At 38.7% G+C, this 25,819-nt stretch overlaps 1 protein-coding gene across 1 annotated transcript in view; it reads left to right on the forward strand.

Moving 5' to 3' along the window:
• Positions 1 to 416: 416 nt before the first annotated feature.
• si:dkey-225n22.4 (collagen alpha-1(XXI) chain) overlaps positions 417 to 25,819 on the forward strand; it is a 42,135-nt gene continuing 16,732 nt past the window's right edge. Inside the window, exons 1-19 of the mRNA XM_052542728.1 lie at positions 417 to 498; positions 1,070 to 1,627; positions 2,728 to 2,893; positions 3,044 to 3,269; positions 3,885 to 4,058; positions 4,170 to 4,247; positions 4,688 to 4,699; positions 4,786 to 4,878; positions 4,948 to 5,001; positions 5,080 to 5,133; positions 5,977 to 6,030; positions 6,224 to 6,277; positions 6,513 to 6,560; positions 7,034 to 7,087; positions 7,421 to 7,474; positions 20,236 to 20,289; positions 23,550 to 23,594; positions 24,373 to 24,426; positions 25,577 to 25,630. Coding sequence (XP_052398688.1) covers positions 417 to 498; positions 1,070 to 1,627; positions 2,728 to 2,893; positions 3,044 to 3,269; positions 3,885 to 4,058; positions 4,170 to 4,247; positions 4,688 to 4,699; positions 4,786 to 4,878; positions 4,948 to 5,001; positions 5,080 to 5,133; positions 5,977 to 6,030; positions 6,224 to 6,277; positions 6,513 to 6,560; positions 7,034 to 7,087; positions 7,421 to 7,474; positions 20,236 to 20,289; positions 23,550 to 23,594; positions 24,373 to 24,426; positions 25,577 to 25,630 — 1,968 coding nt within the window. The remainder of the gene's footprint in view (positions 499 to 1,069; positions 1,628 to 2,727; positions 2,894 to 3,043; positions 3,270 to 3,884; positions 4,059 to 4,169; positions 4,248 to 4,687; positions 4,700 to 4,785; positions 4,879 to 4,947; positions 5,002 to 5,079; positions 5,134 to 5,976; positions 6,031 to 6,223; positions 6,278 to 6,512; positions 6,561 to 7,033; positions 7,088 to 7,420; positions 7,475 to 20,235; positions 20,290 to 23,549; positions 23,595 to 24,372; positions 24,427 to 25,576; positions 25,631 to 25,819) is intronic.

Raw genomic sequence — 25,819 nt, forward strand, 5'->3', positions numbered from 1 at the left:
TTTTCAAGATACTGCTTCTTTTTTGGGATCATAATGTCTGCATAAATCTTTATTTAAGAAACATGGTTATGTTGGTTTTTCAGAACATGGGTCAAACGCGGCCCAATGACAGAACGCAATATGCCTTTCCATTATTCTGTAGTAAATGCTTAATCTCAGAAGTGATACTTGATTGTTTCTGAGAACGCATCCCCTGTGAACAACTGTGCGCTGATCTGATTAGCTTAAGTGAGTGTGTAACATCAGAGGTATAATCAAATGAAACAGCCATCTTTGAGTAATTATGTAGGCAAACTGATTCTGAACTGTTTAGAATGATTATAGATAGCTTCCAAAACAAACACATTTTAATCTCTTCATTTAACAGGACTCTGAAGATTGACATTTTAGGGAAAGGACTGGAAGTTTGGTTGGGAATGTCGTGGATTCTGAAGAGCTTTCCGGCACTGCTCTTATTGGTGTACTCACGCGCCGCAGAGGACCATGACATTCGAGCGGGTATTGACAGTTTATTAACCCTTTGAGCGATGCATCTGATGTATTAAGAACTAAGAAATAGCCAGTTCATATTTTGAAATAGAATGTTAAATTATTATCAAAAAATGTTTCTATGCATATAATAATTTTTTTATTAATGTGCCCTCGTAATCTTTATTAAAAACATATCCCACCTTCACAATGACTGGGCAATATTCCCTTCTCTCCAGCAGAATGTATTTCGCAAAACGTTCATTTTTTTCCTTGTTTGAGAAGCCGTTTCAAATATAAGCCACAACAGAGGAGAGTGGATTGCAATTCCGGTTTCATGATGACTTTAAGGTTTTCGAAACCTTGTGTGGTGCCAAAATAGGCAGCATTTTAAAGCATCATATTTGAACAAAAACTCCATATTTGGTCCAAAACTGTAAATGATACTCCAAATGAAAGATACTTCGGCAGGGTAGAATGCATGTATTCTTCACAGAGAATTCAATCCATTAATGCATTTCAGTGAGCTTAGTAAAATAAATCTATGAAAAATAGTAAACAGATAAAGAGAAATGTGGCAATTCTTGTCCTCATCTTGCAGGCTGCAGCACTGCTGTGAATGACCTGGTCTACATCATGGATGGCTCCTGGAGTGTGGGAAGTGACGACTTTGAGACAGCCAAGCTCTGGCTAGTCAATGTCACCAGTGGCTTCGACGTGAGTTCACACTACTCACAGGTGGGTGTTATACAATACAGCGACACCCCCAGGTTGGAGATCCCTCTCGGTCTCCACAAGACCACTCGAGATCTCATTAAAGCCATTGAGGACATCAGCTATTTAGGTGGCAACACGCAGACGGGGCGTGCCATCAAGTTTGCCGTGGACCACGTCTTTGCATCTTCGCAACGAAGTGACGTGAAGAACCGCATTGCTGTAGTGGTGACTGATGGAAAGTCGCAGGACGATGTTGTGGATGCTAGCATTGATGCGCGAGCACAAGGGATTAAAGTGTTTGCGGTGGGTGTCGGGACGGAGATCACCACATCAGAGCTAGTGACCATCGCCAACAAGCCAGAGGGTGAATATGTGCTGTATGCGGAGGACTACACCAATATCGACCGTATCCGTGATGCTATGGAACAGAAGCTGTGTGAGGGTGAGATTTGCATGCGTGTGAGCCTACCCATAAACATTTACCACATTAAAACTAGGTTTTGGCATTACCAGTCCACTCCTGGGCGTGCAGTTCTATCAGTGACCACCAAAACACCACAGTCCATTCATGCCCAGTGACAGGGAAAGCCACAAAGCTCGTGGGCCAAACCAGCGGCATGATGCCATGGCAGGGAGGAACTGAAGGGGAGTGGTAACAGGAACCAGATGTGGCTTTGCCCACTTTTAACCACAAAGCAGCTGGCAGCTCTGGTTTGGACAGAGAGTTGACACTAGTAGCAGGCGTGTAGTTTCTCTAACTGGAAGTCATTACAAACCTACACCTCATCGTTTGGCACAAAATGTGTCAGCGCAAGGTGTCAAAGGTACAAAAATGGTACTCATGTAGGGAGATATTTACTGTACACATTATTTCAAACCTCTCCACATTTTCTAAACTTTGCCCACTTCTAAATATCTGTTTAGTCCCAGTATAACAAGTTACAATTTAATAGCGGTGCTTCTAATTAAGGGATAAAAAGCAGTTCCAAATGTCTTACACTTACAGTTTAAGTTTGGTTGCACTTTATTTTGATGGTCCCCTTTACACATTCTGTTGACTAAAGCAACTACATGTCAGAGTATTAGAGTATTAGTAGACTAGGGTTAGGATTAGTAAAATAGGTTGACATGCACTTGTTAGTTAGTCAACAGAATGTTTTACATTTTTCTACCAAATTATATCTGCATCTAATTAATTGAACATACAATGTAAATTATTTTATTATTATTATTTATTTTTATTAATTTATTTTCTAAATATCTTATTTTGCAATCCACAGAAGAAAGTAGGTCAGTTTGAAGAACTTTCATGTTCAGTCCCTTGGATTATTTTGGCACTTTTTGCTTCGAAATAAGCTTTTAACCATTCCTATGAATTGGGTGGATTATCACATTTAGTGAGGCCACATGAAATATGGATTGAAATAAATGTGAGACAGCATTATTTTTTTTTTTTATAAATGCTGGTTCTGAAAGCTTAAGATGCAATGTGTGTGGTAATGTTTTTGAAATAGCATCCATGTTGAATGTGTTTTCATGCAGAATCGGTTTGCCCCACTCGTATTCCTGTGGCTTCCCGTGATGAGAAAGGCTTTGAGCTGATATTGGGCATGAAGATCCATCAGAAAGCCAAGAAGATCCAGGGCTCATTAGTGTCGGAGGCAGCGTATCTGCTGGACAAGAGCACCGACATCACTGAAAACACCAGGCTGGTTTTAATCTAATCATAAATATTTAACGTGTTTAATAATGCAATTATCTGTGATTCTGCATCTTTTTAATCACTTTCTAGAGCTCCCATAAATGTATGTTTTTTTATTGTGAAAATGTATTCATCTGTTTTAAATGTGTTTTAAAGGGATATTTTTCCGGAAGGTCTTCCTCCCTCCTATGTGTTTGTGTCGACTCTGAGGCTGAGAGGGTCTTCAAGAAGGGAAAAGCTGGACCTGTGGAGGGTCCTGTCTAAAGACGGACAGATCCAGGCGGCTGTCACACTCAACGGACTGGACAAATCTGTCATCTTCACTACCACAGACACAGTTAACGAGGAACAGAGAGTTACTTTTGATGCACAAGACATTGAGGTGAGTGAAATCTACCAGCAACTTGTCGACTGAGTGGACAATCTGCAAATTGCTACTGCTATTTTTTTGTGTAACTTCACAAGAGAAGCATTTGTCATGAATCGTCCTTACACTAATATAACAGATCTATTTAAACAGAAGTTGTCCGTTTAGACAGCAGAATGTAGAAATAAGCTGCTTTATGACAGCTCCTTTCAGATCTGGGACTTGGCTGTATTTGTTCAGTAAAAGCAATTTCCTTTTCAAAATCCCATGTCAGTTTTTCCACTAATGCTCCTCACTTATTCACTTAATACACATTCTCAGAAATGTTTTCATCATCCCTGTTCCAGCAATTATCATCCTGTACCTGTTCCATGTCTTCTTTTGCTCTTAATGCCAACAGTAGTTCTGTGAGCTGTTTTTCTTGCTCAATTGCGTCTTGCCAAGAGCCATTTTCCTCCATCACGGCCCCTCATTCATGTAGAACCGCTTGTTTTGGAAAATTGTCAGACTCCTGTGACATTTACGTTCATGGAAATATTTTTTTTGTACACACCTTTAGACGTTATTTATCTCCTCGGTGCATCTTTAATCAGCACAGACCCATTTCTCAGAGTCTGAAATGTCCTGCAGGCTCTTTTCGATGGAGGCTGGCACCAGCTGAAGGTTCTGGTTAGACCCAGACGTGTCTCCTGTTTTCTGGATGACCAGCAGATCCAGGATGAGGCTCTGGAGGCTGTGGTTCCCATCTTCATCAACGGGAAGACTCAGATCTCCAAACGCTCTGGCTCTGATGCCACACTTCCTGTAAGTAACTTCCTGTAGTGTACCTGAACACTGGATATAGCTGGCAGCCAGAGTCATTTCTCAACGGCTGTGGTTGGGCTGCTTTTCTTAGTTTCTCTTTGACCTCCACAGACAGAAATCCAGAAACTGAGGCTTTACTGCGACCCCCAGCAAAGCGAGAGAGAGACGGCATGTGAGATCTACTCTGTGGTGAGAGAACAGAACACAAGGCGGCTTCTGACCAACAAATCCTTATTGAAAACTGAACAATCTGTTGAATATCTGGAAAAATGTGATGGCAAATTAGACACACACACGCACACAGACACACACGCACACACACTCACGCACGCGCATGCACACGCACACACTCACACACACACTCCCACGCATGCACACACACACACACACACAAACACACACTTTTTTCTTGAATAAATTGCTGTAATGTTTTGATTCATCTCTAATTTGGCTGATGTGGTTCAAGACTCTGTATTAAATAAATGCATAATGCAAAAATACAAAACTACAGAAGCAATGCCCCTGATCAGTGTTTACGAGCGACTACAAGCTCAAAGACTCGATTGAATCTGCAATCTGCAGACAGATCAGACAAACTAACTCTTCTTATTCTGCTTGTTGTCCTGCAGGATGATGAACGGGTGAGTTAACGTTTGACTCTTACTCTCGTGAATTCACTGTCATTTGAGAGAATGTAAGTGAAAGCAGTTTATGCCGGTGTTTCTAGTGTCCTCTGGATCGTGAGCCCACCGATGAGACTGAAGAGGTGTGCGACTGCAACCACGGCCCGCCGGGGCCAGCAGGACCTCCAGGACCCAGGGTCAGTCCGGATCATTCCTCTTTACATACACACAGTCAGATATTTACAGCCAGGGTCTGATCTCAACAGGGTGTGCGCGGAGAGAGAGGAGGGGAAGGACCTCCGGGCCCAGATGGTACGCCTGTGAGTAAAACCCATGTATTCAGGATACGAGTCTTTTCTGGCCAATCTGTGTGAACTGTACGGCTTTTTTCAATAAAGGGACCCCCAGGTTCAAGAGGAGAGCCAGGAGATCCAGGTATACCTGGAGAGAAGGTGAGATGTTGGGTTTTGTTTAATACTGTCAAACTGAAGGGCATGTGTGTTCATACACATAAACACATGAACATCTCCAGAACTGATCTGAGAGTCACTTCATCAGCATTTCTTTTGAGAAAAACTATCACCGTAGCATTCACACAGAGAAACTTAAAGGTCTTCACAGCCACCCGTCAAAATAAAAGTTCAGTTTCAGTTTCAATTTGTGACAGGAATACATTACTAAAGTACAGTACAATGTATATCTTGATGTAATAATACTAGTCATACTGTGAATAATCACACAGTTTTCTTCCGTGTTTTAATTTTAAACCGTAAACCTCTGTTGTGCAGCACTTGTTTTACAAAAAAGTTATTTAATATTAATTTGATTAAAAACTAAATTAAATGAATGTTTTATTGTCTTCATCTGGTTACCAGAATCACTGATTGAGAAAAAAAGTGTATATATATATATATATAATAAAGATTAGGGCCCTATTATTGTAAATAATAATAATAATAATAATAATAATAATAATAATAATAATAATATGTTAGTAAAAAGCAATTAAAGCCATTACAATGGAATCTAGAAAAAATAAAACTGAAAACACAGAATTTGGTACATAAAAAAGGAAATTGATATTAAAAAAAGGGGAAAAAAGGGGAGAACTAATTATACGAACTTTTTTTTATACATAACAGACCTGGAAATGCAAAATGACATGAAATAAAATAACTTTCAGAAAAAAATAAATGGGAAACTTTATGATTTCATAGCGCCCATTGCTAAGCATGTGTTTTTATCTCTCTTGAAGAAAATGATTGCTCTGTGTTTTTTGTTCTCCTCTCACTTAGGGCGACCTGGGTCCAGCGGGGCCGAGAGGCCATCCAGGACTTCAGGGGTTAAAAGTAATTTCACACCCTTCCTCACAAAATAATCATCGGATTCTTTGAGATGCTCATCCTCAAATTTAGATGAAACAAGCCTTTGGCAGGAACACAGCCTCTTCTCACTTTAGTGGAGCGTGATGCTCTCATTACCAGCTCTTAGATGCTTTCCTTTCCTTTACTGCGAGTCACATCGGGTCTATTTTATTTCCAGGGTGATCGAGGAGAGCAAGGGCTGCCAGGGAAACCGGGGCCGCCAGGACCCATGGTAAGAGCTGAAAGAACGGTTTCCTCTTTCCAATCCCTCTGACGTCTGACAGAAGTGTGTAGAGAGAACACACACTGGCCAGAGACGAACAACCTGCTTTAAACTAGACAGAGGAAGTGAAGAAGAGCTGGAGACAAACACAAAGACTTGAGGAAAATCTGCTTTCATGTGCGCTGACATGCACCTGTTATGGTTTGGTGTGCATTTAATCATGCTTCTTGTCTTTTTGTTTCAGGGAGCATCAAAACCAAACATTGGGACAGTTGGATTGCCAGGAAAAAAGGTAATTATATTTATTAATAATATTTCAATTCAAATCAAACAGATTATGGGCAAGCTTATCTGAAAATGGGTAATACAATGGGAATCAGCATTTAGAATTATACAAGTCGAATGTCAAGATGCATTACAGCCAAGACAAACTGAGAGAAAGTGTTCTTAAAGGGACAGTCCACCCCAAAATAAAAAATCTGCTAAAAAAGAAGTCAGCAGAAACAAAAACTGTTTGGTTACCAACATTCTTCAAAATATCTTCTACTATGTTCCACAGAATAAAGAGAGGTTTTTCAACGATTTGGCTGGACTATCTCATTAAATTATCCAATGTATTAATGTATTATTTCTGTTTTATTTATTTATTTGTAAATGACCATGTACTATATAAAGGAACGAGCAGTGAAAAGGCCTTATTCATAAATTGTTAGTTGTCATAACAAGCTTGATGGAAATAAACTTGACATGTATTTTATTAAACAGGGAGAGCAGGGAGGAAAAGGAGAACAAGGACCTCCTGGAGAGCCTGGTCCAATGGTAATATACTGCTACATGACGGCACAAAATAATAATCCAGAAATTATCTTTGTCCAGCGATGTCCTCTAACAATTAGTCCTTCATCTGCTCTGTTACTTAAAACACAAAAGCAGATATAAAGATATAATGTATTTAAACATGATGCAATACGGTGCTGCGGTGGTGAATCCTCCTGTTAAAATCTTAAATTAATTTTTAGAAATGTGCACAGAACTGGAGATTAGAGCATGTGCACATAAATACACAATAAAGAGCACGAGAAGTACTGTTCGGCTTCAGACCATCTTCTTACTGAGCATAATCTGTCTTGAGCTGCTGTGATCCGTTTTCAGGGAAAACCAGGACTCGCTGGGAATGACGGAGCGACCGGCGCTGCTGGAGCAAAGGTCAGTCAATCCAGAAAGTTTATTAACTGCATCCAGCGGTGTAAAGAAACATAAGCGTGTGTACTGTCACTCAGAGTGCGGTATGATAGTAATTTCCCATCAGCCCATGTCTCGAGACACCGAGAGTCGACCCATCGTTACTGTCACAGGCTGATTGAATGCATGTCATGTGATTAATACACAGATGTTTATAGGTCGACAGTAAAGGCATGGACGTTAGGAGAGGTTGGCCATGAATTACAGTTAAAGTCTAAGTGTATAACTACTGTCATGTTCAGTTAATCAGCCTGACACCTCTGCGTTTTAAAAACAGAGCTTTTCAGCATTAATAAACAGGAAAAACATCAAAGAACAGAGAAAACCTGGCAACAGTGTGACATGCATATCTGTATTTGTGTATATTTATGTTTGTGGCATTTATCCTTTTTTAAACACAGACCAGCATTTAATAAAAAAAAAAATCATCATGCTCTTTTCACAAAACAAGAATGACAATGTTTCAAATTTCATTTAAATTCAATGAATACACTTTTAAAAATAAAAACTCAAATATCAGAAAGTATCATTTTTAATGAAAAAAAAAAACTTTTTAAAGTGATTCATTTAACTTGCTAGAGTTTATAAACAAGCTTTTTCACGAGACCGGTGGTTTTTCTGTCTGTTTGGATGCAGATAAAGCAGAATCATCTGCATCTCCTAATATCATACAGGTGAAAACTGGCCAAGAGCTGATCTGATTGGCTCAGATTTCTGCTTAATAACGGAGGATAAGACTTCACCACATACATGACTGTCAAAAGTATTTTGGCACTATTTTTAAAATCAGATTTGAAAAGAAATAAATGAAGAGATTGCCGAAAGCTTTATTTTACCCAAAGGTGGCTGAAACATTTTAGCGAAGGCTGTAAAATGTGCCAGAGCAAACTCTCAGCAAGCGTAATGCTACCCAAAACAGTGACTTCAGACTCTTTACCCTTCTCATTATCTCTCTCAGAGGTCAAGTGTATAAAGACAGATTGTCCTTAACACTGTTCCCGTGTCTGTAATGAGGAGATCGGAAGTGTTTTCAGAGAAGTGCTAGCGCAGTAATGGCTCTCTTTTGTTGAGCTGGAGTTCACAGCTGGTGTTGTTAATGTTAAGCGTGCTAGTTTCTGTTTGTGGGCATTGAAATCATGCCAGCTTTCTGTGCAGCTATACATCAACAGTTGCTTTTTATTCCATAAAAATTTGCCTCCGTTTTTGAGTGTCTAGATTAACCAAAGAGCCCAAGCTTGTTACCCATCATCTGGTCTTGAGGCTCTACTTAGATGCCACTGGGATAATAAATAAAGTGGATTTTCCTTGGTATAGTTTCAAGGAACATTGCAGCGGTTAATAGTTTACAGGAACTACACAGCTGCTCATGTGTAGAGTCCAAACTGTGTCCACTGCTTGTCTGTAAAGTTATGCAATCTTGATTAAGCAAGACTAATGACCCTCGTCTGCAAATTAGACAGAGAGGCCTTAAATCATCAGTGTTTTGTGAAGGAAACAGGAAACATGTATTTCAACCACTGCAGAACGGAAATAAATAAATAAATAAAATGAAGTGAAAAATGTTCTCCACATGGCACCATTTAGAAATGTATATGAAAATTAATCACTAAACCTAAAGAAATTGTCTGGAAAGCTGTGGAATTTAGACAAAGTCATTCATCATCTTTAGCTTTTTATTTTATATTCTGTCTTATTGTTTGCCAAAACATATCTCATGTACACTGCTGTTCAAAAGCTGTAAGAAGTTAATACTTTTATTCAGCAATGATACTCTGATCAAAAGTGACAGTAAAGACGTTTATAATTAAATAAAAGGTTTCTATTTCAAATAAAAGCTTTCCTTCTGAACTTTCGGTTCATTTGTGAATCCTGAAAAATTTAATTTATCAGTTTCCACAGAAATATTGTGCAGCACAACTGTGTTCAACATTGATAATAATCAGAAATGTTTCTTGAACAGTAAATCATCATATTATTCTGATTTCTGAAGATCATGTGACACTGAAGACTGGAGGAATGATGCTGAAAATACAGCGGAGCATCACAGAAATACATTACACTTTAACACAGATTCACATAGAAGATGGCTATTTGAAATTATAGTAATATTTTATAATTTAAATCATAATTTAAATCACAATTTATTGATCAGAGCAAAAAATAAAAAAATAATAATAAAAAAAATGAAATAAAAACAAACCTTGACCTGATCCCATGGTAGGAAAATACATGATTGAGGAGTTATTAAATCTTTAATGGTTTGCTTTTTTTTTTTTCAATGTGGCATTACTGCTATTATTTTAGGTTAAGTCCGACTACGCCACCCGGAAATAGTCCAGGAACACACAGATTGTCCGGATACACAAAGCACGCAGATACGTAGTGGCTGAGTAAGATAACAGACAACAATGATAATACAAAACTGTCTCAGGTTACGTATGTAACCATAGTTCCCTGAGTAGGGAACGAGACACTGCGTCCTCTAGGGGCTGCTTTGGGGAACACCTCGTCGTGACCCGTGTCTGAAGCATACATTGAAAAAACACCAACTTGTTGGCCAGCGACAGCCTCTGAAGTCACCACCGGTGCGACTATAAATAAGCACCGGGAGAGCACGTCATTCACTTCTTCATCTGAAGCTTGCGTCTGAAGCATGGCAGGGAGCTAGAGGATGCAGTGTCTCGTTCCCTACTGGTTACATATGTAATCTGAGACAGTTCCCTTTCGAGGGAACTTCGAACTGCATCCTCTAGGGGCCGCTTAGGGGAACACGCCGCCATGCTGAGGGGAGTGCAGGCCAGAATCATGGCGAGCACTAAGTACCAACTCTACCATTTCCATGGGAGTTGCCCCTGGGACATTTAGACGGCTGTCTGTGACAGTACCCCTTACAGCCAAAAGGCCAAGCTACATACCCAACTTAATTGTTAGGGCCTCAGCCCAGGGTAGAGCTGAAGGCTTGGAATCAGGAAAGATTCCTTTAAAGGAATACGGCTAGGAACCTAGCATTTGTACCAAGTCTTGCCTGTCACACAGGGGCTACCGCTAGCTTTCGCATAAGCTTGCTGAAGAAACTGTCTCAACAGATCTTAGTAGCAATACCCTGTTTAGATAGGTATCTGAGGATACATAGGTGGAGTGGCGCCCAAGATGAACGGGGCTTTTACCAACTCAAGAAAGGGCACAAAGCAACCGCGCAAAGCCCTCACAATATAGGATTTTAGAAAGAATGCAGAATAGGAGCGTGCAAACTTACCACAGTGTGGATTTCAGAAAGTGTGCAAAGACTACACGTGCACACTTACCATAGCATGGATTTTCAAATACTGTTCTAAGGAGGGGCTCTCGTGGCACTCTGATAGAGCAGCTCATAGATGGAATGGTGCATCTCAAAACAGTATGTTTGAGAGTCATCAACTCAATCTGTGGAAACAATGCTGGAGCAATCTGGGGAAAAACAGAGAACTCGGTCTCATATGAAAGGAGAACTCCGAGCTCAGAGTTACGACCGTAGGCGACCGTTTTTTGGAAAAAGGGGAGCGCTGCTAAGTTACCACGAGAATCACCCAAATAGCCCCTCATGTTGAGGGAGGCGATGCTTGAGGTGTATAAACAAATACACACTGGCTGAATGGAGCTCAAAGAACCAAGGTCTAATCATCTCAAAAAAGGGAACAAAGCGGAGCGTGTAACCCTTATCGTACAAGATTTCAGAGTCTTGCGTGCAAACTTACCACTTGTAGATTTTTAGAAAGTGTGCAAAGTGTTCACGTGCACACTGACCACCATGTGGTTTTGAGAAAGTACACAGAGCTTAGCGTGTGTACTTAAAGGTTCCTAAGCATCGCAGAGGCGCTGAATCTCACGGGAGAGGCACGCTCAATTTTACAAACCTCGGGCGAGGGGAGCAACACCTGAGGCAGCATATACAAGAAGACTTCTGTAACTGCCACCTCCACTTCCCGCTAGATGCGACATCACCCCTAAGCAGCCAGGAGACCCCTCGGGGGACCTGGCCAAACATCCATGAAATTCCCTGCAGTGCTGTGCCAGGCCTGATGATCAAGGAGGCTCCCTCAGATACCTGTGATCTCAGCCACCTAATACCGGAACATGAAGCTGGATGGCTGGTGCTGGCGAGGAAACTCACAGAGTTTATTAGTAGACACGTAACCACCAGGAATTAAATACACATAAGTATATACAGAGAGGGGTTACATTCACTCACCCACCCTCCTGCGCTGGAGCCCCGCTCAAGGGGCACCTCCTTTTAGTCTGGACCTTCAGTCAGGTGGTTGCTATGAACATAGAACCATAAAAACATTATGAGTCCAGCATAGGAGACTGTTATGCGAGAGGTTTCCACCTAACCTTGATCAGGTGGAGAGCTGGTGGTTACAGGGGAATTAGGAAGAGAAGGATAAAAAGCAGAAGTTAACCCTCTGAAGTTGATTAACGCATATACGCATTATGAGTCTATTTTTTCCTGATAACCTCTTAGACTCCAGAGGGTAAAAAAAAAATTCCCCAAAGGGAACGAGTAGATAGCTCGGTATCACACTGATTCGGACGAGAACGTTGCCTCGTCTAGATCATACCCCTTAGGTTCTGCTTACCTCCTCGTGACCCACGATTCCTCTAACCCCTGCCCGCAGGTGAGGGAGGAGCGCGAGTTGCGACACTAGCCTTCTGTGCCCGTCTTTGATCCTCAGATCGAGACAAGCCAGGACCCCTATGTTGTTCGGGCTCAGACCTGGACCTTTGTGGAACTAAGGATCTGAAAGCAGCAGAGTGCGCCTTTGTCTCCCTGAACTTCTCAAATTGCCGTCTCAATGGAAATACCGAAAAGCTCAGAAGGCATCGAGAAGAAAGCATTTTCTTTTCTCCCGATGTCTCCCAGGTTCATCCACAGATGTCTCTCCACTTTCACCATGGCCGCCATAGTCCTGCCCATGGCGGAGGCGGCCTGCTTGGTAGCACGGAGAGAGATCCGTGGTGCGGCGCATCACCAGCATTGTGCTTTAATAAAGCCACAGCCTGACCTGCTACTGCGTATGCCTTGACATTTACGCGAGATTATTTTCTGAAGGGGCTTAAATGGCAAGGAGGGAGATTAAGAGAGGATGTTTCCCCTGCAGAAAGAAAAAAAATTGACAGATAAAAATTATTTATAAATTATTTATAAAAAATATTGCTCTTTCTACAGGGGGCATTCCCTCATAGCCACTTTCGCGCATCACTTCGATGTCAGCAGATTCATTTAATGCCGAAACCAATGGATGTGAGAAGAAAACGGCATCTTTCATTTCTTTTTAATCTCTGTATGGAGATCATGCAGAAATAAAAGGCTCACCTGAGCTGGAGGGCTATGGTCAAAAGGTAATTTTCGCTCAATAACCTCCAACAGTTCTACATACGCAGGGCAGGAGAATTGAGAAGGCTCGGCCTCAGCTTTTTCACCATCCTCAAATATCTCCTGCTTTTCCTGGGTAAAAACCCAGCAGAGCACTAACCTCAGTATCAGAAAGTGTTAAAGATATAACATCATCCTCCCGAGGCTCTCTCTCATCCACCGCCCTTCTTTCTTTTTTTTTTTTTCTTTTTTTTCCCGAGCGTGAAAGGGAAAGTCCTTCTTTAAACCATTAAGACAGATCCACCTGTATTCTCACAAGCTCATTCTCTTCCAGGCCTCAGCGCAGACAGATCCTGAACCGCGGAAAGCAGATGGCTGTCTTTTTTCCCCCTTTTCTTTCAGAAGAAAGACGAACGAGAGCAGAGCTTTTTCCATTGAAAAAATGCTCACAATGCACGCAAATTGCCTCCTCAAAGACATCGCGTGCGTGCTCTTCACCCAAACAAATGACGTTTTTATTAACAAGATTCGGGAGGAGCGCGTCAGATACTTAGCCTAATCGACACAGGTGGACCATAATCAAGTAATCAATCCCATAGTATAAATATCGCTGACTTACCTCTATCCATTCACGGTTTATCAGCATCCCTCCTCCACCCCATCTCCTCACTCTGAGTTCACTTTATGAATAGACGGGGAAGGGAGATACTCTAGGTTCGGGCCATTCCCGAGCTCGGAGCCCTTCCCCGGACAGCACGCCAAATATCCGCAGACACGGATGCACACATTGTCTAAACGCTTGCTAGTTGTCGCCATGATAAACTGAGAAAAATCGCCCTTACTGGTTCTTTCAGATGCTCGCTTCAAACAAAACAGTCAGTGAAGATGAAGAAGATAATGACGTGCTCTCCCACATGCAATAACAGATAATTATTTTACTTATTGACAAGCAGATAAACCCAAAATCACAAACAGAAAAAGTACAAAACCCAAACACTCTTCATAACATCCAAACATAAGGGATGACATCCATAGATGTTCGAACCGGAATAGCACGCCCTTAGATGCCTGTCGAGTCTCTTTTTATACTCACAGAATGCCATATTTAGGAATTAACCCTATGATGGCTGATTACATCACCACATAATAATTAATCACATAAAGGAATGCTCTAAATGGGACAGTTCTAGTAATTAGTGAGGAATATATCTGAGCAGTAAATTCAGCTGCGGTTGACACTGAAGTGAGTTTGTGGAGCGTGTTTGACTCTGAGACTTCATCAGCGCAGTCATTAATCAGTCTGACTGACAGAGTAAACCTCTGATGCCAGCTGATTCAGCGCCATGCACGCTCCAAACCTGGACTCTTGTCTGGAGTCCATGAATAGATGTATACTTAGACATACCTTGAATTATAAATGATGCTTTTAGATGAAATGAATCGGCCTCTCAGTGCTCAAGTGGATGAGAGCAGTTGGATGGCCATCGAGGGGTCAGAGCATAGACATCTTGTTTAAACAAAAAGCATTCTGTTATTGAGCTCTGAAAGCATTAATGGCTCATGCTCATCTTGTAATCTTCATTCACGGCTACATCCTCGGCCAAACCCATTTCAGCTAAAGTGTTTTACCTAGAGCCGCTGAGCGCCGTCTGTTTTCTGTGTGAGCTTCAGCTGAAATACACATTCAGGAGTAATGACGTAACGCTGGTGTTTGTTCAGCTCTGAGTGTCCAGCCTGCTGTCCAATCCTGTAGATTTCATATGCACTCGATTGGTAAAAAAAACGAATCTGTCAACACATTTTCCACTGGGCTGACAAATGAATCTAAATATTAGTTCTGCTAGCACAAGCTGGAATGGCTTGGTTAGATGATGCGGAGTGACCTGGTTTTCATTGGGAACGGTTCAAGCACTCGTTTATTCTCTGTGTGCAGAATGTCATGTATGTTCTTACAGTCTAAATAACCCACAGACAATACATCATAATGTGACTGTGTTCGGTTTGTCTTACACTGTTTTAGGTTAACAACCCTAACCCTAATCGTAACCCTAAGCAAGAGTCAACAGTATAATAACAGTAGATTCTATCCATAAACTTCGCAGATTAAGGGTGTATTTCTTATATAGTATAATAATTATTCATGATGTCAGTTATTTATGATTGTTAGATTTATAACCAGTTTTAACTTAGAAGCAGGTAAAGCTAATTTCAGCTGAAAAGTACCTTTAAAAATCAGACTTTGTTCAGATTTTGAGCTAGTTTCTCAAAACAAACCTCTGAGATTTTATTTCTGACCTTCATCTTTTTGATGTCGAACACTTCCAAGATTTTAAGTCTTAAACTCTGTTAAATCTTCCTCAGATGCATGTAAGGTAGAAACTATGATGAATGTCATGTTAGGCCACCCTCAATACAATCAAATCTAAATAAACTAAATAGACTTTAGATTCTCCCTTCTGTCCTTTTACTCCTCTACTTCTGTTCCTGATTAGTTCTTAGAAATATGCAACTTGCTGTTTATGAGACCATTCAAAGAAAACTAAAGTTTACGTACAAATGTCTTTTATGTTCAGTCAGCATCGGCTTGTGTAATTCTGCATGCTGCTATAAAGTTTAACACTCCAGTCTAACAAACACAGGACTTCGCACTTTTTTAGATTTTTAAGAATTATTCTGTGGTGTAACTCTTTAAAACAAGCTCCTAACTTTAGTAGAAGAAATAAAGTCCCCAGATAACCCCAAACTGGGTCAAAAAACCTCCTCTTTTAGGATTTGAGGACTGTTAAAAGACCACAGAAGCCTCCCCAGATCCATATAAAGCGTCAGTCCCTGCGAGGTCCTCTTCTACCGAGCCGCAGATAACCAGTCCTCTCTGCTGACTTTCTTGTGGCCTTTGAGTTTTACTGCAGAGGTTTTACAGTTTCAGAGCGTCTCGAGTCCATTTCAGAATTAAATCACATACTGCATGTACGCAAACACATGCGTTTATGAGTCGTGAACGTCCACAGCCCTCACACACGCTCAGACCTTATTCTGAAGGACTCGTGTCACAGCAAAACAAATAAAAAATAATTTTTTTCTTAATCAGTACTTTTGTCTTGTTTTCTTGTTTGTGGTCCTCAAATTTGATTGCCGGCTTGTCTGTGTTTGTGCATTAGTGATGGGGATTTTTTCACTGACTCTTAATGCAAAGACACAAAACTACATTTCTAGAGATTGGCTCCATTAAATGATAGACATGAGCAAATGCTTTTCTCAAACACCTAACGCTTTATGTTTTCAGTTTTAATGTAAACCCTAGAGCTCTGTAAAGAAGCATCCATCTTGTTTTCCTGCACGGTAAACCATCTTGCTGAATGAAATAACTTTTAGTTAATGCTCTTTATTATGTTCTCAATCTCTTCAATTAAAAGTCACAGACAAGTAGAAGGCTTGAAAGGACCCTGATCTCCAAACCACTGACTGCAGCACTGGCCGAAAACTACAAATAAACAAACAGGATTCCTTAAAGTAGAGAAAGAGCCTTTGTCAAAGGGTGATTTTCCAATTACTGTGGGGGGAAATTAGTTTTAGGGATATGTTTGTCTATGCTTATGAATGGTATTTCTGGCATATACTGTCAGTATTTATTATCCTACAAATAATGTTGACCAGCCCTTCTTTTGAAGAACAGAAAACATGTTTACAGGAATACATTTGCAGGCCACAGGGTATAAACGGAAACGTTTGACTTTTGAGTAAGTCTTTATTCTGATGTGCGGCTATACTTTCCAAGGTGGATGAACATCTGGTTATGTGATACAGATGTGATTCCTGTGGGAAACTGTAGTAGTGAACAAGCAAAATCACATCAATGTGAAGCTCAGCCGGTGTTTTACTTCACACTGTCTGCTTCTAGACTGTTTTCAGCAGATTTTTAGAATAGATTTTGCAGTTGTGTATTTTGCACATTATTAGTGATGTTTACTGATGCATACTCAAAACATCTTTTACCGCTATATTGTTTCTAAAATGGTATTTTATTGTAATATAAAAACATTTCTGTCAATTACATTCTGTTTTATATATCCTTTTATATTGTTTATAAAATGGTTATGTTTAGGTTTGGATCTTAATATCTAAGTCATAAAATTATAAATTTGCATCTATACAAATATCTTACATATTTGACCATCTTTAGTTATAAATATGTTATAATGTTATTTTTGTATATGTGCAGATTGTATGCTTCAGCATCAATCAAAACATAAAAATGAATATTTTTTACGTGTAAATGTTACCTATTAATACCTGTGTAACAGTGAAACCAGACATTTCAACATAGCATAACACCAGCCTCTTATATTTATTTTTGCACCAATTAAAATTACAGATTATTGGTTATTTAAGCCTTATTTTTGTGCAGTTTCTTGCAAAATACTGTGTTATGAGTTCAAAAGACATTTACCATAGTGCATGGTTTATAAACTAATACATTTTGATGTTTGTATCACATAACAGCTCCATATATTTTCTGATGTAGTAAACTTGCTCGGTAGCGCATCCGGTGCAGCACTGAACTTGTGATGTGAAGTAATAACACTTAATAAAACATTGTCACAGATTGATGTTTTCAATTAAAATAAATGTGCCACTCTTTGGCCATCTCATTTTGAAAATGTTGCAAAACGTGCAAAAAGTAACATAATATCATTTTGCAGAAATGTTGCACAGGCACATTTTTCCAAGAAGCCTGTGCTTGAAATGCATGATACCTTAATAGCAGAAAGGCAGTATTTATAGAACATATATAGTTTGGACATTCTGCATGTGTTAGAACTGGACATACATGAGTGAGACAGACTGTGCAGTTTATGTCTGAGACATCTTTTCCACAAACTGTGTGCTTTGAGTGTTTTCTCACCATAGAACATGTTTTATTTAGCCAAACACACCTACAGATGTCAGGCCAGAGTCAGAGTAGTTATTGGGTCCAGCTCCACAGGCCGCAGCAGTCCACATTCATGTTTTCTCTAACAGACTCGCTTCTCTTCTAATGAAAGGTTTGCTTGCTTAGATGTTTATATGTCCTGGAATGCCAAACTTGAAACAAAAAAACACAACTCTCAGTTTCTCTTTCTCCTGGCCTTTCTTCTTTAAAGTGCTTCACAAAGCCGAAGTGTTAGTGAGTCTTCTTAAAGCTTTCATGGAAGGCAAACATTTGTTCTTTGCTTAAGGCAATGACTCTTGAATGGGACGCCTGCCTCCTCTCCACCTGTGGCTCTGATCAAAGTCTGCTTGAAACTCTTCATCTCACACACTCTTTAGACTCCAGCCCGTTATTGTCTTCTGCTGGATGTTTCTCAACACTGCTGGAGCTCCAGTAGTGCCAAGATCTACAAATAAGAGGAAAAAAAACATTTTCCTAAACTCTATTTTGTGCTATTTCCAGCACAAGATCAATTTAGACTAGATTTATTCACATCGTTGTTACATATAGGGCTGGGAGTCGAGTTTAATATTTTTTAGGCAGTAACCGAATTGCCTGGATTCCAACGAGTATTGAAAAACGTCTTGTCGTTTGAAACCAAATTTTGATATCTAAGAGGTTAATCTCATATAAGTCTGTGAGCCAATAAGCATTCAGTAGGCTGGGTCATAACGCATATTGATTTATATTGATATCGCAATATAATTTACGATGTCAGAAAAAATAAAACATTTCATAGGGCCCTAATCATGTAATTTTTGTTAAACTTTTATCAAATTGATTTGAAAATGTACAAGTTTCATTATTTTATTTAATTAGACTTATTTTATGATTAATAAACTTTACTTTAACTATTAAAAAGGAGTGGATAAAAAACAGAATCCAGAAAATGTAAATAACATAATTTGTTTATAAATAAAATGGAATTTAGGAAAACAATTAACATATTTCATAGGGCCCTTTCAGAGTGTGGTAATTTCAACATTTACTATTACTGTTATTATTATTATTATTATTACTACTACTGCTACTTCAAATAATTTGTATGTTTTTTTTTTTTTTTTTTGTAAATAAAGCACTTTTTAAGTATTTTTTTTTCAGTATCCATTTTTAAAACTATCGGTTAATTAATCGGTAACGGCCAGTGTGGTCCAATCTTGCTATCGGTATCGGCAAAATCCAATCTCCGTCGACCTCTATACAGTACATCAAATGTTATTATACATCTACTATGGAAGACTAATGGTTAATTTCAATAAAACTTAAACAGTCAGAATAATTACATTTCACAGTATAAAAATTAGGTTGTTACAATTTTGGTGGCACTTTATTTTACAGTCCAGTTCCTCATGTACATACTATGTACTTATTATAGTAATTACAATAACTATGTAATAACTAGGTACTAACCCTGAACCTACCTCTAAACCTAACCCTACCCTATGTAGTTACCTTGCATTACCAGAACTTTCTTAGATAAATACTCTGTAAGTACACTATAAGTACATGTAAGTACACGTACTGTAAAATAAAGTGCAACCACAATTTTTATACATGTTGCTGTTTTTGATAATGAACATGAATTTACATCTGCATCCAAACTCAAGCTACTACTGTCAAATGTGTGTTTCTAACAGAAATAAATAAATACATTTTAAAATAACATTATTAATACTGCAGCCTGCTGTGCTGAAGATACTCGTCATCGAACCTGCTTCATGATTTAAAACAATATCAAGAACATGCAGAAACTAAGAAATTAATTCTATTAAGATATTTATTTTTGTCAAGGAAAAGTGACTGGTGAGAAAGAAAGAGTGTAAAGAATTCAAAAGAATGACATATTCGTCATGTTCATCTAACAGTCTGTTTCTACTGTACTTAACTTTTACGAACACCTTTGCTTTTAAACATGAAATAAATAAAGACCTGAAATTTATCGTGTTATTTATCGATACTGACTGATATGAACCATTTTATTGTGATAATTTTTTTCGGCCATACAGCATGCTTTATGTTCCTCAATAGTGATGGAAAACACATGCTACGTGACCACTCATGCACACTGTAGCATCATGCTACATAAGACTTTTTCACATTTTAAAATGTTTGTAATAACTTCTGATTGCAATCTAATGAGGGATTTGGTCATGTAAATGTTTCAGAAATATGTTATTTGTAGCCCTTTATATCAATCGCTACACCTGCTTAGCATTTCTCATGTAAACACCATGTATTATGAAAACAGGCATGATTTCAATCTCACTTTAAATGTTTTTCTTGTAGACACGACAGTTATATGTAATGACGTAATATGAGCGACATACGAGCAGCGAATGATTCTTAGTGGCACAATCTGAAGAAGGTGATATGTTGGTCAATCCGTCTGTGTTTGTTTCTCAGGGAGAGAAAGGAGACTCTGGGCTGCCGGGCGCTGACGGACCACGAGGAGTTCCTGTGAGTCACTTCCTCTTTTAATAAAAGATGCATCTGTTAAATATCTGTCAGATGTATGTAAATTCATATCTAAAGTGATCCCACCAGTTTAGTACTACACTTTTAATCTAGACAAACATCATTTGCACATGTTGACTGTAAAACTTTGAAGCTCTTCATAATTAGCCGTGTCAGAAATCTGACAGTCGTCTCGCAGTGGTGTCATGAAGTAAAACGACTAAATGAAGAAGGATCTGCTGTAGAGCGCAGGGTTTATAAGTGTACGGGCACGACGAGAGCCAGCATGTCAACAGAAGAATCTGATGTTCCCATCGCTCTCGCTCTACACCTGCCGTCTACAGCAGGGAGCTGTGTTTCCATGTCAAAACATCCTGTACATGTGACCAAAAAGAAGGAGATTTGATCTAAATCTTTACAATCTGGAGTGATCCACTAAAATCTTTCACTTTCTGAGGCCAGGAGAGGGACGTTCTCACAAGAGCAGTTGTCACTAATTTAATTGGCCTCATAGCCACAGGGTTAAAGAGAGAGAAAAAGTTAATTGCAACTTTTTTGTTTTGTTTTGACTTTGTCTCTCACAATTTTTCAATCTGGAATGCATTATATAGAGTCAGAAGAGTGCAACTGAAAATGTTGCAATTCAGTTTTATTTTTCTGCCACAGAATATAAAATAATGTAATATGGTAACTGTCAATTTTTGTTACAATTCAAACAATTCAATTCAATTCAATTCAATTTTTTTTTTTTTTGCAATTGCATTTGCAAATTTATATCTCACAATTTTGATTATATACAAAATTCTTAGTTTATATTTAATATTTCTTAGTTTATATCTCACAATGCTTAGTTTTTATCTCTTAATTCTGAAAAAAAAAGAACTGAGAAATAAACTCGAGTTGCAAGTAGTCAGAAGAGAAATATGAACTGTGAGATAAACTTATTATTCGATTAAAAGTTGCAATTGAATTGTTTTATTCTGTGTTTGACAGAGTTGCATGCACTTGAGTCGTATCTATGAACAGAATATCATAGAAACTAGCACAGACAAGAGCCACTCGCTTGTACCTTTATTTACACATTACAGCTGTAATGAATTATCATTAGCTCTGTTTGCCTTCTTGATTGAGAGCACTACACAGTAACAAGAGAAAACTGGATTTCATATTTGATCTACATGTGGGTTAAATCCATACACACAGTCAAGATGAAATAATTTCGTTTTCACAAGCTGCTCGTCAAATGAACACGAGTCTCGGTGGAGAACAGAGACTGGCATCCGGACACAAAAATATACAAGTCTGTTCTCCTTCTTAATGTGCCCCACACACTTAAAAACTGAGTCTGAAGGAAGCGCTGCTGTTGAACCTGTTAGACTACTCTCATTCAGGAGTAAGGGAGAATCTCATGGAGAAAACATTAGATCTTTACATTTATGTTTTTATGCCTTTGTTGCAGTGTAATGTTAGTCCTGACATTTTTGTGTTTTTGTGTTTATTTGTAAATTTAGTTAAGGTTTTATTTATTTTTTTGCACTAGAAGGTGCTTATTTTTTCCTTTAAAGGTCTAATTTTATTCATGCAGTGCTAGTTTGCTAGTTTTTCTAGTCAGGTGTGACTCATTTAATCTTTTAATTTAATTACTTTTACAGTCTCTCTTCCTGCTCTTACATTTCTGCGCTGTTTCCTCTTAAATTAAACCAGGGAAGGCTTTTTCTTTTCGATGTAGTTCAGCTTTTCTGAAAGAAGAAGAGTCTTTGAGTGAAACGCGATCGATGGAGCCACTCACTATAATATGACTCATTAATGCCAGATAATATGCAGGCATCTTCCGCTGGTTCCTACTCTTGTTTCTGTAGTCTCTGAGGATGGTGGAATCGCTGTTTCAGGTGTTTTGCTAACCTGCGACACACAGGGGGCTGTGATGCATGGCTGGAGTCTGTGTCCGGTCGCACGCTTGTTGTTGTTGAGTTCTGAAGCTGCAACAGAAGATGTGTCTCCTGAATGCAAACACTGAGGCAGGTGCTGAGAGATCTGGGTGTAATGCGGGACCCTCGTCTGAGTCCCAGTAACAGACAGACATCAGCACACAGCTGTGGGAACTTATTACTCAGTTTGTGGCAGGAAGGAAGAGGTGTTTGTTCTCACATTTCATATTTGGAGAAAATAGTGGTACTTTACAGTTTACGGTCACTCGGCTGTTAAGATATTTACATTTTCATTGTACAAATGCACAAAAAAGAAGTTATGCAGCATTTTTAAGGGGAACAGCTGGTGCATGTTATTTAAACATTTCAGTTTTAATTTTGTTAAGAATCTGTTTAACCCTTTAATGTAAAATATGACGTATTTTAAAGTTTTCGTGGTCCTGTATTAAAAGGAATTAGCCCCCCCCCCATTATTTATTTATTTATTTATTGCTAATTCCAGTTATTTTTATGATTCTCTTTATATTATCAAAAATACTGCTAATGACAAATAAATGAAATAACAGTTTTTATAAAAATAAAATATTTTAATGAAAAAAATAAATGTATATAAATAATATATTTGAAATAATAATAATAATAATAAATTCATTATTTTGGAACTTTTTAGATAATTCATATTATTATTATTTTTCATATAAATAATAAAGATCTATACATCATATTTTTTATTTTAAGGTATTAAACCTTGGGGCACTTTTTAGGCAATTTGTATCTTATTACTGTAGTATAATTTTTCTGATAAACACATGAATACATAATAATAATAATAATGTAATTAAAAGTCTGTGGTATTACTGGCATTAGACTCTTGATGTTAAAACAGAGCAGGATCTAATGCAGTCAGATGTTTGAGATGATGGTGCTAACAGAGCTAGCTAATTTTAACACATTATAATGTTCTTGACTTCTTGTTCTCTCATCACACGGGGTTCATCGCTGCCACGCACCGGAGCCTCAGAGGAAGCAGATGGATGGAGGACGTTTTTAATGGATCTCAATTAAAGTAATTTAGCGGGCTAGAAAAACAGACAGTAGAAATGTGTGAATGTCAGAGAGTCAATTGTGTTCTTTTTCTTGGCAGGCTTCTATTTGAGCAATAGCTTTGCCAGAGCGTAGATTAATTGAGTGGCATCCTGGTAATGCTGTAATAACAGTAACCGGAGAAGAAGAACGTGATGAATGATGGAATAACAGCGAGGCCTTGATGTGTGAAACACACTTGTCCCGTCTGTCAGAGTGACCCATGCGAATCACATCTCATGTTCTTTCCAGGGAATGCGTGGTCTTCCCGGTGAGGAGGGAGCGAGCGGAGCGCAGGTATGGACTCACACACACACACACACACACACACATACTGTAGACTACTACACACTCGGTTCAGTCAGATCTGACTCCTCAGCTCCTGTCCGGTGCAGGGATGTCAGGTCTACTTCTTTTCTTCTTTACTTTACTTTTAAAATCTCATGGATTGAGTTTCCCACATGGGTTACAGGTTTGAAATGTTGCATAAATTAATTTAGCATTCTACCTCTGATGAGGTTTTGTGAAGGAGGGCCACTGGTAGGACGCTTTTTAACTCGTTTATGATCAATATGGATATCAGTGGCTGTAAAATATGTGTTTTAGGTATGGAGACGGCATATTGGGAGTTTTGAGATTTGCTTGTGCTACTTTGGACACTACTTTAACCACCAACCAATGCACATACACACACATACATGCACACTTACATACTGTACATAAATGTTATTATTATTATTATTACATTTATTTTTGCAGTTTAATAAATAGGTGTGTTTTTTTTTGTTAAATATATAATTGTATATTATATTGTATTGAATTTGGATAATAATAATAAAACGTATTTATTTAAAATTAATAATTTCACAACAATTCATGTTAATGGTGCGCAATATATTTTATTTATGAATGAAATGTGACCAGGTTTTGTGAAGTTCACCCATGTGCAGCCAGATTCAGTCAGTGTAAGATGAGTAAATGAGGTTAAAAACCTACAGTAACACATGCATCATCTTTAATTGTGACATGGCGTATCACAAACCCATGCTATCCGTCTTGTGTTTCATGAGTTTAGGGTGCGAGAGGAGCACCTGGACAGAAAGGATCACCTGGGCCAAGAGGATCTCCTGTGAGTAAACGTCCCTTACCATCTGTGCACTGACCTGTTCAAATGGGACACTTCAGAGAAACTGGACTGGATGGAGTCCCAGGCAGCTGTAGAGCTGGACAGGGGTCAAACACTCACCAGCGCTCGCTCCAGGACGGGGGAACACAATGTTAGGGTGACCTCTGATGGAGAGAGCCAAACATTCAGTCTGTGTTTGCCGTGATCTGCTGCCATCTAGTGCTGGATGAGATCTGAACACAGGCTTTCTGGAGCTACATTTAAGACAGGACCATTCAACGACTAAGAGTAAATGGAACAGAATATGTCAGTACGGTCTCTGATGTCTTGCATTCGCAATGCTTCAAAGTTTACAAAGAAAGCTTCCAACTTCCATTACTTTTCTATTATTAAATAATAATAATAGAAATACATGCATACATACAACTTTTACAGTACTCTACCTTCACTGATCACACTGCAAAAAATTACAAAGATTCCTAAATCAAGATACATTTACTCGAGAAGCGATATAACAAAATAAGATGCTGTGTTTTCTGACAAACTGATCAAAATTAAGTGAGTTGGGCTCAGAAACACCGGCTCAATTCAAAGCTAAAAAGTTTTCCCTCCCGTTGTTATAAACATAAACTCACTTTTTGTTCAATTTCCCAGAATCTTCATATCGTAATTTTGTATCTCCAGTACATGTGCCTCGATGTAAAGATGTTTTAGATAACTGTACTAGAAAACAAGACAAAAAAAAAAAAAAAATAATAATAATAATAAAAATGAGGAAGATAATCTTTTTTTTTTTTTTTTTTTTTTTTTTGGCTCATGCAACATTCAATCCCTGCTCTGTTTTTTTAGGCCTTTATTTGTCAAAACGTGAATTAAGACATTTTATGGCCTGCAGAAACCTGTGTATTAAAATCATTTTCAAAAAGTCATTTTTATATCTTTTTTTTTCACATCATAATTTCTTAAATTTATGTTATTTCTTACTGTGCATTTTGGTTTAAGTTCATTTTCCTATTCTGGTCAAATAAGTATCTCCTGGAGTTTTTCTGAAGCTGTATTTGCAGTGCGCGAGCGAGCCGCTGTGTGTTATCAGCGTCCTGTGTGTTATTCAGGCAGTGTTTAACTCTGAATCCTGTCTGATTGAATCCTTCAGGGCACGCCGGGGCCTTCAGGGCCCTCTGGAGCAGACGGACTCCGCGGCCCCAAGGTTGGTCTGCTCCAAACATCACCTTTAGCAATTATGCTAATACCTTGCCTTGAATCAGGTGGGAATAGCCGTGCTAAGATTACATTTACTCTGTTCCTGGATTTGTGCTCTTATCAAATGGATTATAGAAGCACGCTGAACAAAACCATTTAGATTGCTGGGTTTGCAACAGTATTTCATTTAATATTT

The sequence above is a fragment of the Carassius gibelio genome, chromosome A24 (assembly GCF_023724105.1).
Source record: "Carassius gibelio isolate Cgi1373 ecotype wild population from Czech Republic chromosome A24, carGib1.2-hapl.c, whole genome shotgun sequence".
NCBI lineage: Eukaryota > Metazoa > Chordata > Actinopteri > Cypriniformes > Cyprinidae > Carassius > Carassius gibelio.